The 15262-nt window shown below is 38.9% G+C and overlaps 1 protein-coding gene across 1 annotated transcript in view; it reads left to right on the forward strand.

Annotated features, from left to right (window-relative positions):
- The window catches only part of CDS1 (CDP-diacylglycerol synthase (phosphatidate cytidylyltransferase) 1), a 76981-nt gene that overhangs the window by 47636 nt on the left and 14083 nt on the right, over positions 1 to 15262 (forward strand). The window contains 4 exon segments of the mRNA XM_010845963.1: positions 6334 to 6392; positions 8189 to 8271; positions 10704 to 10791; positions 13405 to 13473. Coding sequence (XP_010844265.1) covers positions 6334 to 6392; positions 8189 to 8271; positions 10704 to 10791; positions 13405 to 13473 — 299 coding nt within the window.

Raw genomic sequence — 15262 nt, forward strand, 5'->3', positions numbered from 1 at the left:
GTTGTGATCCACACAGTCAAAGGCTTTAGCATAGTCAATAAAGGAGAAGTAGATGTTTTTTTGGAATTCTCTTGCTTTTTTGATAATCCAGTGGATGTTGGCAATTTGATCTCTGGTTCCTCTACCTTTTCTAAATCCAGCTTGAACATCTGAAAGTTCTTGGTTCATGTACTGTTGAAGCCTGGCTTGGAGAATTTAGAGCATTATTTTGCTAGTGTGTGAGATTCTTTGGCATTGCCTTTCTTTGGGATTGGAATAAAAACTGACTTTTCCAGTCTCTGTGTTTCTATCAAATGCAACTTTGTAGTAAGCTAGGAGCTGCTGCTGGGTTAAGTGATGAAACTTCTGATATAAATTATGCATGGTATTCTATTGGGTTGGCCAAAAAGTTCATTTGGGTTTTTCATAAGATGTTCAAAACCCAAATGAACTTTTTGGCCATCCCAGTATATCTGTTATCATTTCACGTGTGTCTTAAATATGGTCCTATTAAAGGATCATAAGCACCCACTTTGTGTTTCTCATTTTTTTAATTCCTGGTGCCTAGTACAGGGTCTGGGATTTAGGCTCCTAACACACATTTACTGGATGAATGATCAGGAGGCTGAGACTATGCACATCCAAACACAGTGCTTGTTAGAGATGATGTTTTTGTTTTTAGCATCAGGATTTTGGTTGCTGGGTCTTGAGGCCTTATTGGTTGATTCTTGAAGTGATTAGCAACATTTATGAGCTTAGTCCAGCAAATAAAGTTAGACTTTAAAACAGGAGTGAGGAAATAGAAAGTATGCTCTGTTGAGATAGTTGTACCTTTCTTTCAAATTATGCTGTGAAAAATGTCTGGAATTCTTCTCATTAAACAACATTCCAAGAGGCCTGTCCAAATTTTAGTTCTGCAGTGGTCAAATGAGTTTTATAGGTCTTAACAGATATAAAAAGCAGAGACAACACAAGCTTTTTCATTGATGTTGAATTTTATTAAAATAAAATGTACCTATATCCAGGTCTGACCTACTCAGCAAGGCCCAGCAGGTTAAATGACTCATTTAACATCATCCCAGATGACTCACTGACTAGGACCCAGAAGCCATTCTGACACTTTAGATAATTTTGTTGTAAAATGAATTTGTCTGATAGTAAAACAAACATCAGCGACATTTTCTCTAGAGTCTGGATATATTTTTAAAAGATCTTGGTAATTTGGATTTGGGGCTCTTTAGAAACAAGAGCAGCCATGTGATTACATGTCTGGTAATGACAGGTGAATAAGCTTAAGATGTTGGACCCATAATATCATCACCTTAAGATCTCCTTAGCCAACTAGTGAGAAGCATATTAAAGGCATATTTTGTTTAGTCAGGTTTTTTCGCTTGTATTTGTGCATGGCTAACTATTTTGACTTCTTCTTTAAGACCCTTAAGGAGAGGTTATGACTTGAATATAATACTTTGAATTCAAGAAAAATCACTGGACAGTATAAGATTCAGTTCAGTTCAGTTCAGTCACTCAGTCGTGTCCGACTCTTTGCGACCCCATGAATTGCAGCACGCTAGGCCTCCCTGTCTATCACCAACTCCCGGAGTTCACTCAGACTCATGTCCATCGAGTCGGTGATGCCATCCAGCCATCTCATCCTCTGTTGTCCCTTTCTCCTCCTGCCCCCAATCCCTCCCAGCATCAGAGTCTTTTCCAATGAGTCAACTCTTCGCATGAGGTGGCCAAAGTACTGGAGTTTCAGCTTTAGCATCATTCCTTCCAAAGAACACCCAGGGCTGATCTCCTTCAGAATGGACTGGTTGGATCTCCTTGCAGTCCAAGGGACTCTCAAGAGTCTTCTCCAATACCACAGTTATAGTATAAGATTAAATTATGGCTAAAATTAATACATGATTAACAATTGTTTTCAAACATCCTGTATATCTTTCATCTCAAAGAATGTAGATGAAATCTTTGAAAGATGTCACAAATCACTGTTCATAAAGGATTGTATCTCCAGAACCATGTATAGTGTATATTTGTGTGTGTGTGTGTGTGTGTGTATAGAAAAGAAAAGGAAGCTAGGGCTAAGTCGTGTCTGACTCTTGCAACGCTATGGACTGTAGCCTGCCTGGCTCCTTGCTATGTCCTTCTCCAGGGAATCTTCCCAATCCAGGAGTCGAACCCAGGTCTCCAGCATTACAGGCAGATTTTTTACCAACTGAGCTATGCAGGAAGCCATATATATATATACACACACATATATATCTAGCTTGTTTATTTTTGGCTGTGCTGGGTCTTCGGTGCTGCGTGGGCTGTCTCTAATTTCCATGAGCAGGGGCTACTCTCTAGTTGCGGCATGTGGGCTTCTCATTGTGGTGGCTTCTCCTGTTGCATAGAGCACGGGCTCAGTAGCTGTGTCTCATGGGCTTAGTTGCTCCATGATGGCTTGTGTGATCTCCCTGGATTAGGGATCAAACCCGTGTCTCCTACATTGGCAGGTGGATTCTTTATCATGAGTTACCAGGGAAGCCTTCCCATGTAACAGTTTTTTAATTAAACATGATTATAAACTATTTACATATCAGTCTTGTTTTATACCTTAAACTCACCATGCAGATTAAAGGAAAACTTTTTCCGTATATTAGCTAATATAACGGTTGATTTGTGTGAATTTCTACACTGCATATTTAAACTTCTTTAAAACACCTCAGTTGTATTCTAGTGTCTGAATAAGGCAACACATAAAGCAGTGTGGTTCTGAATTGTTGAATACAGTGTTTGAAACATTTCAAAGTTTTGGTTAGTTAGCGAAGTGTAATGAAAAATACAGCCATGTACAAAGTAATCGATGAGTCAGTAACCTCCAGTGTATAATCCTGGGTCTGTCTTTGTTTTTTGAGTTAAGGACTGCATGTATTTATTGAATTGGTTAACCAACAATAAGAAATTTAAAAAACTTTATTATTTCTTTATATTTTCTATCTCTTCAATTAAAGTATGAGCTCCTTGAGTGGAATGACTGTCTTATCCATGTTTTGTATTTTGTGTCTGCATCTTAAGTGCTCAGTAAATATTTTTCAATTGTCTACTTTTTCTGGAATTCCTTCTATCACATCTTTTGGACTTTTCAATGTCTTTTTTTCTTCTTTAATTCACTTGACTCCTTAGACATCTCATTCTTTTGTATGCTTTCTGAACATACCTCTCTTAAGTCTACTGGGGAACTTGGTCTCCCTAACCTCCTGGATCTCCTTGATACAGGGCCACACGATATGTCCGTCTTTGCACTGACGGCGCCAGGCCCAGTGCTGTGTATATAACTGGGAATCAGTAAGTGTAACTGAAAATAGGTACATACAAGACTGTATGTTTAGGAGACTTTTTCAGTGAACATTTTACTTTAACAGATCTTATGATTTTAATTGGAAATATAACCGTAAAAATGTTCTTTGTTAATTGGGGAAAAAGTAAAACTATGGATCCAAATATGCAAAGTTATCCTTTCCAAAGATTTGTTGAAATATAGCATGTATGTATTCCATTTAAACAGAAAATGGCTGTGAATGAAGAAGTAAATGCATGTGTCTCTTTGGATTCTTTTTCTTTGACAAAATATTTAACCTTAGATATGTTAGGAAAACAGTTTACATCCTCCTCCCCCAGATTCCAAGAATGGTATTATTTTAATATATCCATGAGTCAGATAGTTATATCTTTTATTAGAGCACCCTAAAATTCTGTGTGTTACTGGTGGATTGAACCATAAAATTGGATCAGGTAAAACTGAATTGCCAAGATTGTCCTGGATAAAATGATCATCAGGAAAGTATTGAATGAATCTCCTGGTAATTTTGTTTGAAGAAATGCTTAAGGGTGAATGGTATATAATTCAAGAACAAGAAAACCATGCATGCTGGGGTAGTATTTGTGAGGAGATAATTCATAATTAATGATATTGAGAATTTCCCAAGGCTGCCCTGGGAGAGCCAAAAAGGTCTTTTTTGGCAGAAGGGAAGGTTCTGGAGACTTTCAGCTCAGTCTTGCTTCTGAGTTGCCTTTACCTCATTAGCTCTGAAAGTGAAAGTCGCTCAGGCATGTCTGACTCTTTGCAACCACATGGACTATACAGTCCATGGAATTCTTCAGGCCAGAATACTGGAGTGGGTAGCTTTTCCCTTCTCCAGGGGATCTTCCCAACCCAGGGATCGAACCCAGGTCTCACTCATTTTGGGCGGATTCTTTACTAGCTGAGCCACAAGGGAAGCTCCCCTTAGCCTCTGAACCAAGTCCAGTCTACGTTTGCCTATAACCATGGAGCAAAGGCATAAAGCAGCATAGAAATTTCATTATTTATTAAGCCACAAAAGAAATCTCCCTGCTATTGAAGAAAAATTTAAAAGCAGTGATTTTAAAGAAGGTCTTTTGCTACAGGTGATTTTAATGCCGTGAATTATGTGTTTTAGTGCCCCGCACCCCCGCTTCCTTTCTTTCTGTCAAGAAAGTGACATATGTCTCAGTTTGCCGCTGCTCAGAAATGTTTCCATATTTTGCAGTTGAACCAGTCAGATTCTACAGGTGGCAGATAGGAAGTGAGATAGGATCTGGGAGCCAGTACGCATTCTCTTCCCTTACTCTCACTCTTTACCCTGACATTTCAGGTCGGTCATCAAAAACTAGGTGCAGGCAGTAGCTGTTTGATTCCCTGCGCTGGTCAGAGTAGCGTCAACCTTGCTTACTCTAGTGGGTAGAACTCCCTTGATAGGTACATCTTAGGTATGCAAAGTATAGTGTTTATTTCACATGGGATAGATTAGTTGACCATTTGTTTTCTCTCAGAGAACTCATTTTCTAAAGATATTGCCAAATAGAATGCATGCATGGCTATTTAGTTGAAATTAAACTTGGTTCATGCATTTCTAACATCTGCTGCTGCTAAGTCACTTCAGTCGTGTCCGACTCTGTGCAACCCCGTAGACAGCAGCCCACCAGGCTCCCCCGTCCCTGGGATTCTCCAGGCAAGAACACTGGAGTGGGTTGCCATTTCCTTCTCCTTCTAACATCTACTTCTGTAAAAAAAAATTATCTTCAGAACTTTACTGATGTAGTGGGCAAAAAAGTGTATCATAGTGCCTCCTCATTATTTAACATAGAATTATTAGATTTCTGCTTCACTAGGCGGGCTACCCAGGTGGCTGAGTGGTAAAGAATCTGCCTGCCAATGCCGATGACGCAGGTTTGATCTCTGGGTCTGGAAGATCCCCTGGAGAAGGAAATGGCGACCCACTCCAGTATTCTTGCCTGGAGAATCCCATGGACAGAGGCGCCTGGTGGGCTACAGTTGATGGGATCGTGCAAGAGTCAGATACAGTTTAGCAACTAAACAACAACAACAAAAGTTCATTAGGTAGAATTTTTATTTAGTAAAATTTTATTGTAATTAATGTATAGACTATAGACAGAAACACATATACTGTTTGTGCATCTTGAAATTGTTAAGAGTATTTTGTTTTACTGTAATCATTATAATATGCTTCTGAGAATTTTTGAGTCACTCTTAACCTGAATCTTGAGGATAATGGTTTATGGAACCACATGACTCTTAAGGGTCAATAGAATCTAAGGGTTTAACTCCTTTTTAGCTCCATGATCCACAGTAAATTAATAAAGTCCTTTGTGTATTTTTCTTCATCTGTAAAGTGGAGATAATAATAGGTAACTACATCATAGGAATGTTGAAAGGATTAAATGAGTTAATACTTATAAAAGGCTTAGACAAGTACATGGAACATAGTAAGTGTTCAAAGATGTAGAGATTTAAACATTCTATACATATACTTGATGGAATGATACAGTGAATACATTTTAGTGAACTGAAATTCAGGGTCCAATTTTCCATGTCCGCACATTAGCAAGGGACTGACTCAATTAATGTAGGAGATGTTTATTGAATTTATGGTATAGACTATATCAGGCATTTTGGAGAATACAGGATCATTTCCCTCAAGAAATTTCTATTCAAAATGCTTGATGTAAGAGTCCTGTCCACGAGACCAGGGTTTGATCCTTAGGCCAGAAAGCTCCCCTGGAGAAGGAAATGGTAACCTATGGCAGTGTTCTTGCCTGGGAAATTCCATGGACAGAGAAGCCTGGCAGGCTACATACAGTCCATGGGGTTGCAAAGAGTTGGACAAGATTTAGTGACTCAACAATAATGTAAGAGTAGGAGAGATGGTGTATGAGTGAGTAGCCAACGTATAGCTAGATGTGGTATAGAAATTTGGCTTCTATGAACTCATTGAATCTTAAAATTTGTAACAGATTACACAACAAGCACATGTTTTTGTTCTTGAACAGGTTTCTGCATGTTTGTGCTGAGCTTGGTGAAGAAACATTACCGTCTGCAGTTTTATATGGTGTGTATTAACCATTATTTTGTAGTTACTATATGTAATAAAAACCTTCACCTTTATTTTTTTTTTTTCCTGTAGTGAGAAAATAGGATCTAATCTGCTAATTGCCTAAATGTGAGGGGTATTTGAATTTTGGATGACTAATATTTATAAATGTTTGAAGTTGAAAATGTTTTTGAGGACTCAAAATTTTTAACTGTTTCCAAAGTTTTCTAAAAATTTTTCCTTTGAAGATTTTCAAAGGCTGTAAAATTAAAGTCAAGTATTTGGATTCCCTAAATATGTAGGAATTTGAGGTATTTCCATAGTCTCCTGAACAGTTAATAAGTCTCAGAAACATCTGTCATATATTGGTATGGAAAGGACCTGTGTCTACTTGTGCTTAGCCTAGGCATAAGGGGAACAGAGCTTACGTTTCCCTGGTAGCTATGGTTAGCTGTACAGCTGCATGATTTGTTTTGGCCACAAGTATTTCCTTCAGTGTATCCTTGAACAGTGTTCGGTGTCTTATGAAATGAATCGCTGTATATGATGACCTCTTATTTTCTTAAAAGGTAGCTAATGATAAGAGTGTAAAATGACAAATGTAGTATCTATAAATTCACGTATTTGCTAGGTTTGTTGTGAATTTGGGGTATAATTCCTATTCTTCATGCTTTGCTTTTCTCCATTAAGACATCCTGCTGAGCACCATTGTTGGAAAATTATAGTATTTCTTACATTTCTAATTTCTGGGGATCTTGAGAAAAAAAGAAACAGTAAAATTCTCAGTTAAAATCTAGAAACCATCAAGCCAAATTAGAAATAATAGAATCTGCTATGAAGATGCTACCTATTGGGAAAAATCATTTATGCATATTGAAGCAATCTAAGACAGAATTGGATCACTTAAGCAGATGAAAACAAAACAGAACAACCAATGTAATACACTGTTTGCTGAAATGAAAGATAGGTTTATTATGAATAAATCAAAATAAGAATTTTGAAAAGTCCTTTTATAACTTTCAATGAAAATTATGAGAGACTTCCCTGGCGGTCCAGTGGTTAAGCCTCCACAGTTCCAATGCAGGGGTTGCAGGTTTGATCCTTGATTGGGGAACTGAGATCCTGCATGCTGTGCGGCAAAAAAGAAAAAAAATTATGAGACTAATACATAGAAATATTAGCCCTTTTTGTTCACATTCTACTCATATTAATGACGCTAAAAGTAGCTAAAGTGGCTGTCTCTCAGAATTGATGAAACAGACGCCTTTTGACAATTTAAAATGGAATACTGTCATTGAACAGAGCTGTGAAGATCAGCTTTCAAGTATGAAAAGATTGGATTTAAGGGCAATTGATCCCTGCTGGTTTGAATCATTTGAAGTTATAAATAACTCTTTATGGGAAAATGTTAACCATAGTGAACTCAGGGAAAAATCGTTTTCAGCGTTTCTAGTAACTAGAGAATGCAGTCAGAGTAGAATTTTAGTTCTTATCTGAATGCCAGAGCAATACTGCAAGCTTGTCATTACCACTTTAATCTCATGGTTCAAGATGATGGTATATTTGTTAATAGATGTGTAGCTCCGTATTACTAGCATTCCATTTTTGTGTAAATTAAGGTTACTTTGTTGAATATTTTTCATGGTTCTCAGGTTTCAGGAGGCACCAAAATGAAGGTAATTTACTAATGGCATTTATTTTGTATGACCTTATCTTATGAAATTTGACCAGTAGTCGTGCTAGAAATTTGCTGTTGCTTCGTGGCCTGCCCTGATCTCTTGTGCTCATTACCTGTGTTGTTGGGCTATTAACAGTTCGCATGGACTCATGTCACCTTACTGATAACAGTTACTCAGTCACATCTTGTCATCCAAAATCTGTTTGAAGGCATGATATGGTAAGGGGACAGTATATGCTGCTTTATATTTATATATATTTATAGCACTTTGAAAGCTCTTTTTTACCCTGGACAGTTTCTTACAGGGATTTCTACTAAAATGTCCTATTTGTTGTCATTCTTTTCCATTAAAATAAGTTCCCCTTAACTGTTTGACTGGATTCCCTGGTGGCTCAGGCCGTAAAGAGTCTGCCTGCAATGCAGGAGACCCGGGTTCAATCCCTGAGTCGGGAGGAATCCCCGGGAGAAGGAAATGGCAACCCACTCCACTATTCTTGCCTGAAAAAGCCCACGGATGGAGGAGCCTGGCAGGCTATAGTCCGTAGGGTCACAAAGAGTCGGACACGACTGAGTGACTTCACTTCTAACTGTTTGACCACTGACGACAAATGCTTTGTTATCAACTGGAAAACTTCCTTTTTCAGGTTTCCAGTAAAATGCAGAAAACCCTCATAAAAGCTCCAAATAATTAAATACATTGTCAGGTGTTACTACACTTTAACATGACTCTCTTTTAAAAACAAAGAGTCGAGTTTAAAGAGTGTACTGTTTACATGGAATGCAAGAAGAAGGGGAAAGTTTGCTTTTCAGCAGACAGTGAGCTGGCAATGCATGTTCTTTGGGTGAAAGGTGGGTTAGTTCTCCTCTGCCTTTGTAGAGGTGTAGAGTATCCAGGTTTCAAGTATTTGGAGTTACTTGCTAGTAACCTACTTGGAGTGGCTTGCAGATTGAGAAAGCATTTTTATTAGTTAAAAATTAGCTTGCTGCTGCTGCTGCTAAGTCACTTCAGTCGTGTCCAACTCTGTGTGACCCCCTAGACGGCAGCCCACCAGGCTCCCCCGTCCATGGGATTTTCCAGGCAAGAGTACTGGAGTGGGGTGCCATTGCCTTCTCCGAAAAATTAGCTTAAGTTAAAACAATTATTATTATTTAAAAATAAGAGTGGAGAAAAACTTAAGATTTTAAGAAATCTGACCATATTTTTTCCACCTTCTCTTGAAACACAGTAACTAAAAAACTTTTATAATCGGTAAGTTTAGTCAAGATAAATTTGTTTCCTTGACAGGTTGGTGTTTTTTTATGTATATGTGTGCAAAAAATTGGAATCATTTTAAGACTGCCTTCCATATACAAACTTTTCATTGATGGGAGGCAGTCACTGAAATTAGTAGGTTCTGTACAGTTAGTAGGGTTTAATGCCTCTGTGGGCTAAGATAGACGGAGAAGGCAGTGGCACCCCACCCCAGTACTCTTGCCTGGATAATCCCATGGACAGAGGAGCCTGGTGGGCTACAGTCCTTGGGGCTGCACAGAGTCGGACACAACTGAGTGACTTCACTTTCACTTTTCACTTTCATGCAATGGAGAAGGAAATGGCAACCCACTCCTCTGTTCTTGCCTGGAGAATCCCAGGGACAGAGGAGCCTGTTGGGCTGCCGTCTGTGGGGTCACACAGAGTCAGATACGACTGACGCGACTTAGCAGCAGCAGGCTAAGATAGATTGGACAAGAGCTTGGTGTAAGTTTATCAGATTATACTCTGACTCATTTGTATTTTGAAAGGCTGCTTTTAAAAATTCTTTATACTACTGTAACTTGTTCCTATTGACTGAAAAAAAAAAAGATGCATGATGTGAGAATTGAGTTAAGTTTTATTTGGAGCCAAATGAGGACTATGTAGCCCAGAGACAGTTTCTCAGATAACTCTGAGAAAGTTTTTCAGATGGCTCCGAGGAACTGCTCTAAGGAGGTCAGAGGGGAGGTCAGTATACATACGATTTCAGTGAGGGGGACACATGCCATCAAGCACGCATTTTGGCAGAAGGTTGCTACTAGTCACGAGGAGTAGCTGTCTCTGTTAAGGATTTCAGTGCTTTTCTAGATATGAGAGTGAGTCTGACATAAGCAATTTGCCTCATAAAATCTCCTCCTAAAAAAATTGTCTAACTCTCTGAGGGCCTGTTCTGCCAGTTTTACCTGGAGCACAGAGTGCCTTACTCCTGACCTTTGCCCTGAATTCCTTTCAGGATGTGTTAAAGGTCAGCAGAGGTCAGCAATGGCAGTGACTAGTGACCTAATTCTTGTAGAGCCAGATGGCGAGTGACAGTTTTTAGTTGGCATTCCTCATAAAATGGAAATTTGAAAGTCCATAGCTATAGAAATTGATTAACTGTCAAATTGATTATTTAATATTTTCAGTAGCAATATTCTTCTAGTATGTTTATAGATTTTGCTCTGCCTAACTGCTAAATGGGCAAATTTGGTTGATAATTATTGTGTCTATTCATCTTTTAGCATGTGTTATGTTCTAGACTAGGCTGCAGTGTCATCTAAAGGGTTATTGCATTGGTTCATTGAGTCAAAACCTGTGTAAATATTTGCCATTTAATCTTACAGACTTCTTTCTGCTGACTTTTTTTTTTTTTCCTAAGGTTCCTTGTTCCAATATCAAGTGTTATTTGCAATGACATAACTGCTTACATTTTTGGATTTTTTTTTGGAAGAACTCCGTTAATTAAGGTAATGGAAAAACACCACAAGCAAGCCTTTACCATAACCTAGATGATTAGCTACTGGAAAAAATTCCCAACAGTTTGGTGCAGTTACATGTTGTTGATTTCTCAGGCATTTTGATTTTCCTTAGCTACCCTCAGCAGCCACAGTGTTGAGGGTGGAAGTCTGCATTTTCCAATGATTCCATCTGGGTTTTTCATCAGCTGTTCTCTTGACTCCTCGTCATTCATCCTCTTCTGTGAAGGCTCATGTCATTTTCCCCTGGCTTCTTTCCCTTGGCTGTCATGTGGTTTTTTTATTCTCCTCGCAACAACCCTCTGAACAGGCCTGTCCATGACTCTGCTTTCCTCTCAAGCCATCTCATTTGTCTCCTCCTTTACTGAGTTGTTTGAAGGTGTATGATATACCAGCATCACATAATCATGTCCATTTTCAAGACTTGTATACCCAAATTCATTAAAAAAACAATTGAGGTTCTACAATAAAAACCATCGATGAATAATGCAAGTGATAAGGAGAAGTGAAGCTCAGAGACCGGAAAATACACACGAGGAGACCGTGTTGTTTTGTGTTAGATTTGGTTCTGTTTGGCTTCCTGGGTGGCACCAGTGGTAAAGAACCCACCAGCCAATGCAGGAGACTTAAGAGACGAGGGTTCGATCCCTGGGTCAGGAAGATCCCCTGGAGGAGGGCTCGGCAACCCACTCCAGCATTCTTGCCTGAAGAATCCAATGGACAGAGGAGCCTGGTGGGCTACAGTTTGTGGGGTCACAAAGAGGCGGACATGACTGAAGTGACTTAGCACAGCACAGCAGTCAATGGAGGCAAAGAAGGAAGTGAAGTGATTTTTAAGTTCCCGTCTGGGGTAAAAAAAAAAAAAAAAAAAAAGAAATCAATTTCTCATATAAAGACAGACCATTTTATAGAACTGGTTGCTTCAGAAAATAAAAGCTTTTCATGTTGGGGCCTAATAAAGGAATTACTTGGTTTATATGTTGGGCCAGGTCCTCTGTGACATTCCCACAAATGCATTAAGTGGCTGTTTGGAAGTTATGACATGAAGGCATTTTTGGAGGAACTGAGACAATTATTCGGATAGAAAACTTGTTTGTTCAGAGTGATGTGAGGATAGTTTATAGTTCCCAGAAGAGTGTGTGGACTGCTTGTCCTTCAAAAACACCTTCCTTAAATGCTTCCCTACATAGGAGTCCAGTACATAGCGTCAAGCTGAGCTGTAGGGACACTGGCCAGCAAATTATATATTTTTAAAGTTTCTAAAGTTGCTCCAGCACAAGAGTGAGTGGTGAAGTAGTCAAGGATTCTATACCAGCTGAGAAGTTGTTGACTCAGGAGCCTTCAGAGGCTGTAGGAGACTTACTGTTTGATTTTAAGCGTCAGTTTCTAGTGAATTACAAGGCTGAATTAGTTGTATAATGCAGCCAGATGTAATTAAGCAAGTTAACCCTGAAATCAATACGATAGGGTCAATTTAATTTGATAAGCTCTCTTTGAAATAATCAGCAGGCACTTTTGAATTTGAGTCAGCTGCTGTTTCATGACAACAATACTGAATTATCCCGAGGTGGTGTATACCAGTTGCTCACCTATGATGGGATTGTTGTCAGATTGGTCAAGAAAGGCTTTGTGCTTTGTAAACTTTGGGCTGAGACTTCATGTACTTTAGCATATTACCCATTTCTATGTCAGAATCTTCCCTCTGCTATTTGTTTGGCTTCCGTCCTCACTGATCCACTGAAAGGATTCTTACAGAGTCCACCAGAGTGCTTTCCTGATCATCAGAACCCTGTACCGAGTCCTTATTTTCCAGAGCATCTCAGCAGTTAGCACTGTCTACTCTTTTTCTCCTGCCCCTGCTTCACCAAGTTCAAGACTTTCCTCCGGGTTTCTCTCCCTGAATGCTCCAAGGACTAATAAACAATAATTGCAACCTGAAACAAATTGCAAAGGTATACAAAATACCAAAGTATCCTTAGAAGCACAATATATTTCTTCATAGAGTATGACATATTCTGACCAAAGGAAGGAGGATATGTGCCCACTTGTGGGGCTAATCTGCACCTGGGCTATGGAGTATTTGGCCATTTCAGAAGGAGGTCTGCTGTGAGCACGGCATTTGGGAATATGTGATGGTCTGGGGCTCTGCAGTGTCCATGCGTTGCTGTACTCATCCTACTTTTGATCCATAGTAAGTCAACACAGACCCTGTATACTTAGAATGCCTAGATCTTGGCCTTATTTCAAGAGCTACAGTATTCTGGGAGTTTATATAAGCATGAACATCATGGGACAGTTACTACAGCATAGAGTTTATAGCCCTTTGAGTGATGAAAACAAATTGAGGCAATTTATAGAGACAGATATTCACAATATGTCAGATGTATGAGGGCCTAATATGTGTTAGACTCTACTAGAGAGATTCACACAAATTAAACACAATCACGGACTGAGGGAAAAAGCGTTGCAAAGTCTTTTCAATATGAGAAAAAGGAGAGGTGTACAGGGTATTATGGGAATTCACTGAACATATGTATCTGTGTTTTGTGAGTGCAGTAACTCTTTTAAATTTTATTTAATATAAAAAATAAATATCTTTTTCAGTTGTCTCCTAAGAAGACTTGGGAAGGATTCATTGGTGGTTTCTTTTCCACAGTTATCTTTGGATTCATTGTGAGTTCTACTCGAATTTTTATTTTATATTTTGAGAAATGGTAGCAAGTTTATTAATCTATTCTAAACCTAAAGGCATTAAACCATAAAATGCTAATAATGTAGTAACTGAAGCCCACTTAACAGAATCCACAGTCATACCTTGGAGATACTGTGGCTTCAGTTCCAGCCCACCACAGTAAAGCAAGTAGTGGGGTTAAAGTGAGTCACACGAATGTTTTATAAAGTGTGTATAAAAGTTACGTTTACATTTTACTGTTAGTCCTTTAAGTGTGGAATCGCATTATAGCTTAAAGAACAATGTACATACCTTAATTTTAAAATACTTTGTAGGCCCCCCACCCCCCAGGGAAAAAAAAAAACAAAACCTAACTAACCATCATCTGAGCCTTCAGTAAGTCATCATCTTTTTGCTGGTGGAGAACCTTGCCCTGATGGTGATGCTGCTGACTGATCAGGATGGTGGTTGTTAAAGGCTGTGGTGGCTCTGGAAATCTCTTAAAATAAGACAACAGTGAAGTACGCCGTGCTGATTGTCTCTTCTTTCGTGAATGATCTCTCTGTAGTGTGCAATGCTGATAGCATTTTGCCCTCAGCATGACTTCCTTCAGAAGTGGAGTCCGTCTTCTCAAATCCTGCTGCTGCTTTATCAAACAAGGTTATGTCATCGCCTGTAGCCTTTGTTGTCATTTCAACAGTCTTCACAGCATCTTCACCAGGAATAGAGCTCCTCTCAAGAAACCACTTTGTTTACTCATTCATCACAAGTGATTCCTCATCCATGGCAGTTGTATAAGGAGATTGCAGCAATTCCCCCCTTATTCAGGCTCCACTTCTCATTGCAGTTCTTTCCTATTTTACCACATTTATAGTTACTTCCTCCGCTAAAGTCTTGCTGTTGGAAAAATGGTGCTGTTAGGCTTGCTTGAGGCGGGGTTGCCATAAACCTTCAATTTGTTAAAAACACAAAACTTGGGAAGCACAATAAAGTGAGTGCAATAGAACGAGGTATGTCCGTATTCTCTAGCCCAGCAGCTCTCATCCTGGCCTGTATCAAAATCAACTGGGGAGCTTCTGTAACATTCATGTTCCAGCCCTCTGCCAGCTCAATTAACTCCCTCAGCTGATTCTCATACACAGCTAGGCTTGAGACCCTTTGTTGTATTCTGGTAGTTTCTAATAGCTGTGCAGCCTTTGGGGGACACAGATGCTGGGACAGGCGGTGGCTTTGAGTAAAAGCAGAGACTGCAAATGATGTTGAAAAGTTCTGTCTCCTTCACACTTGCCAGCTGCTTCACTTAATGGGTGTTTGTGGCTGTGAGCCCAGTTTACAGAAAAAGTTTGTTAAAAATAATTGATGTTCACTTTTGGCTGTGAATATGGATATTGTTAATGTTTTAAAAAATAGTGTATAATTATGGAATTTAGGTTTTTTATTCAAAGGTGTCTTGTGAGAATCAAGAAAAGGTACAGAAAAATGGCTGGATATAAGATAAATATACCAAAAAATTACTGCCAGGAAGTTTAATTTTTAAGTCATGTCCCTTAACAGTTCTAGAATATATTCTGTAGCCAAATATAGGGTACTTACTAACAACATGGGGCTTTGAGAGGGAGCAAATACACACATAAATGGAAATGAGCCAGGCTGGATGGGAAAACCATCATAATTCCTTTCTTTATCAGTTTAGTTCATTCTCAATGAAAATTCCAGTAGAATTTTAAAAATTATGCCAGTGTTTATTTGGTAGAATGTTGATAGTAATTCATAAATAGGATAATGGAAAGG

The sequence above is a fragment of the Bison bison genome, unplaced genomic scaffold (assembly GCF_000754665.1).
Source record: "Bison bison bison isolate TAMUID 2011002044 unplaced genomic scaffold, Bison_UMD1.0 scf7180017864228, whole genome shotgun sequence".
NCBI lineage: Eukaryota > Metazoa > Chordata > Mammalia > Artiodactyla > Bovidae > Bison > Bison bison.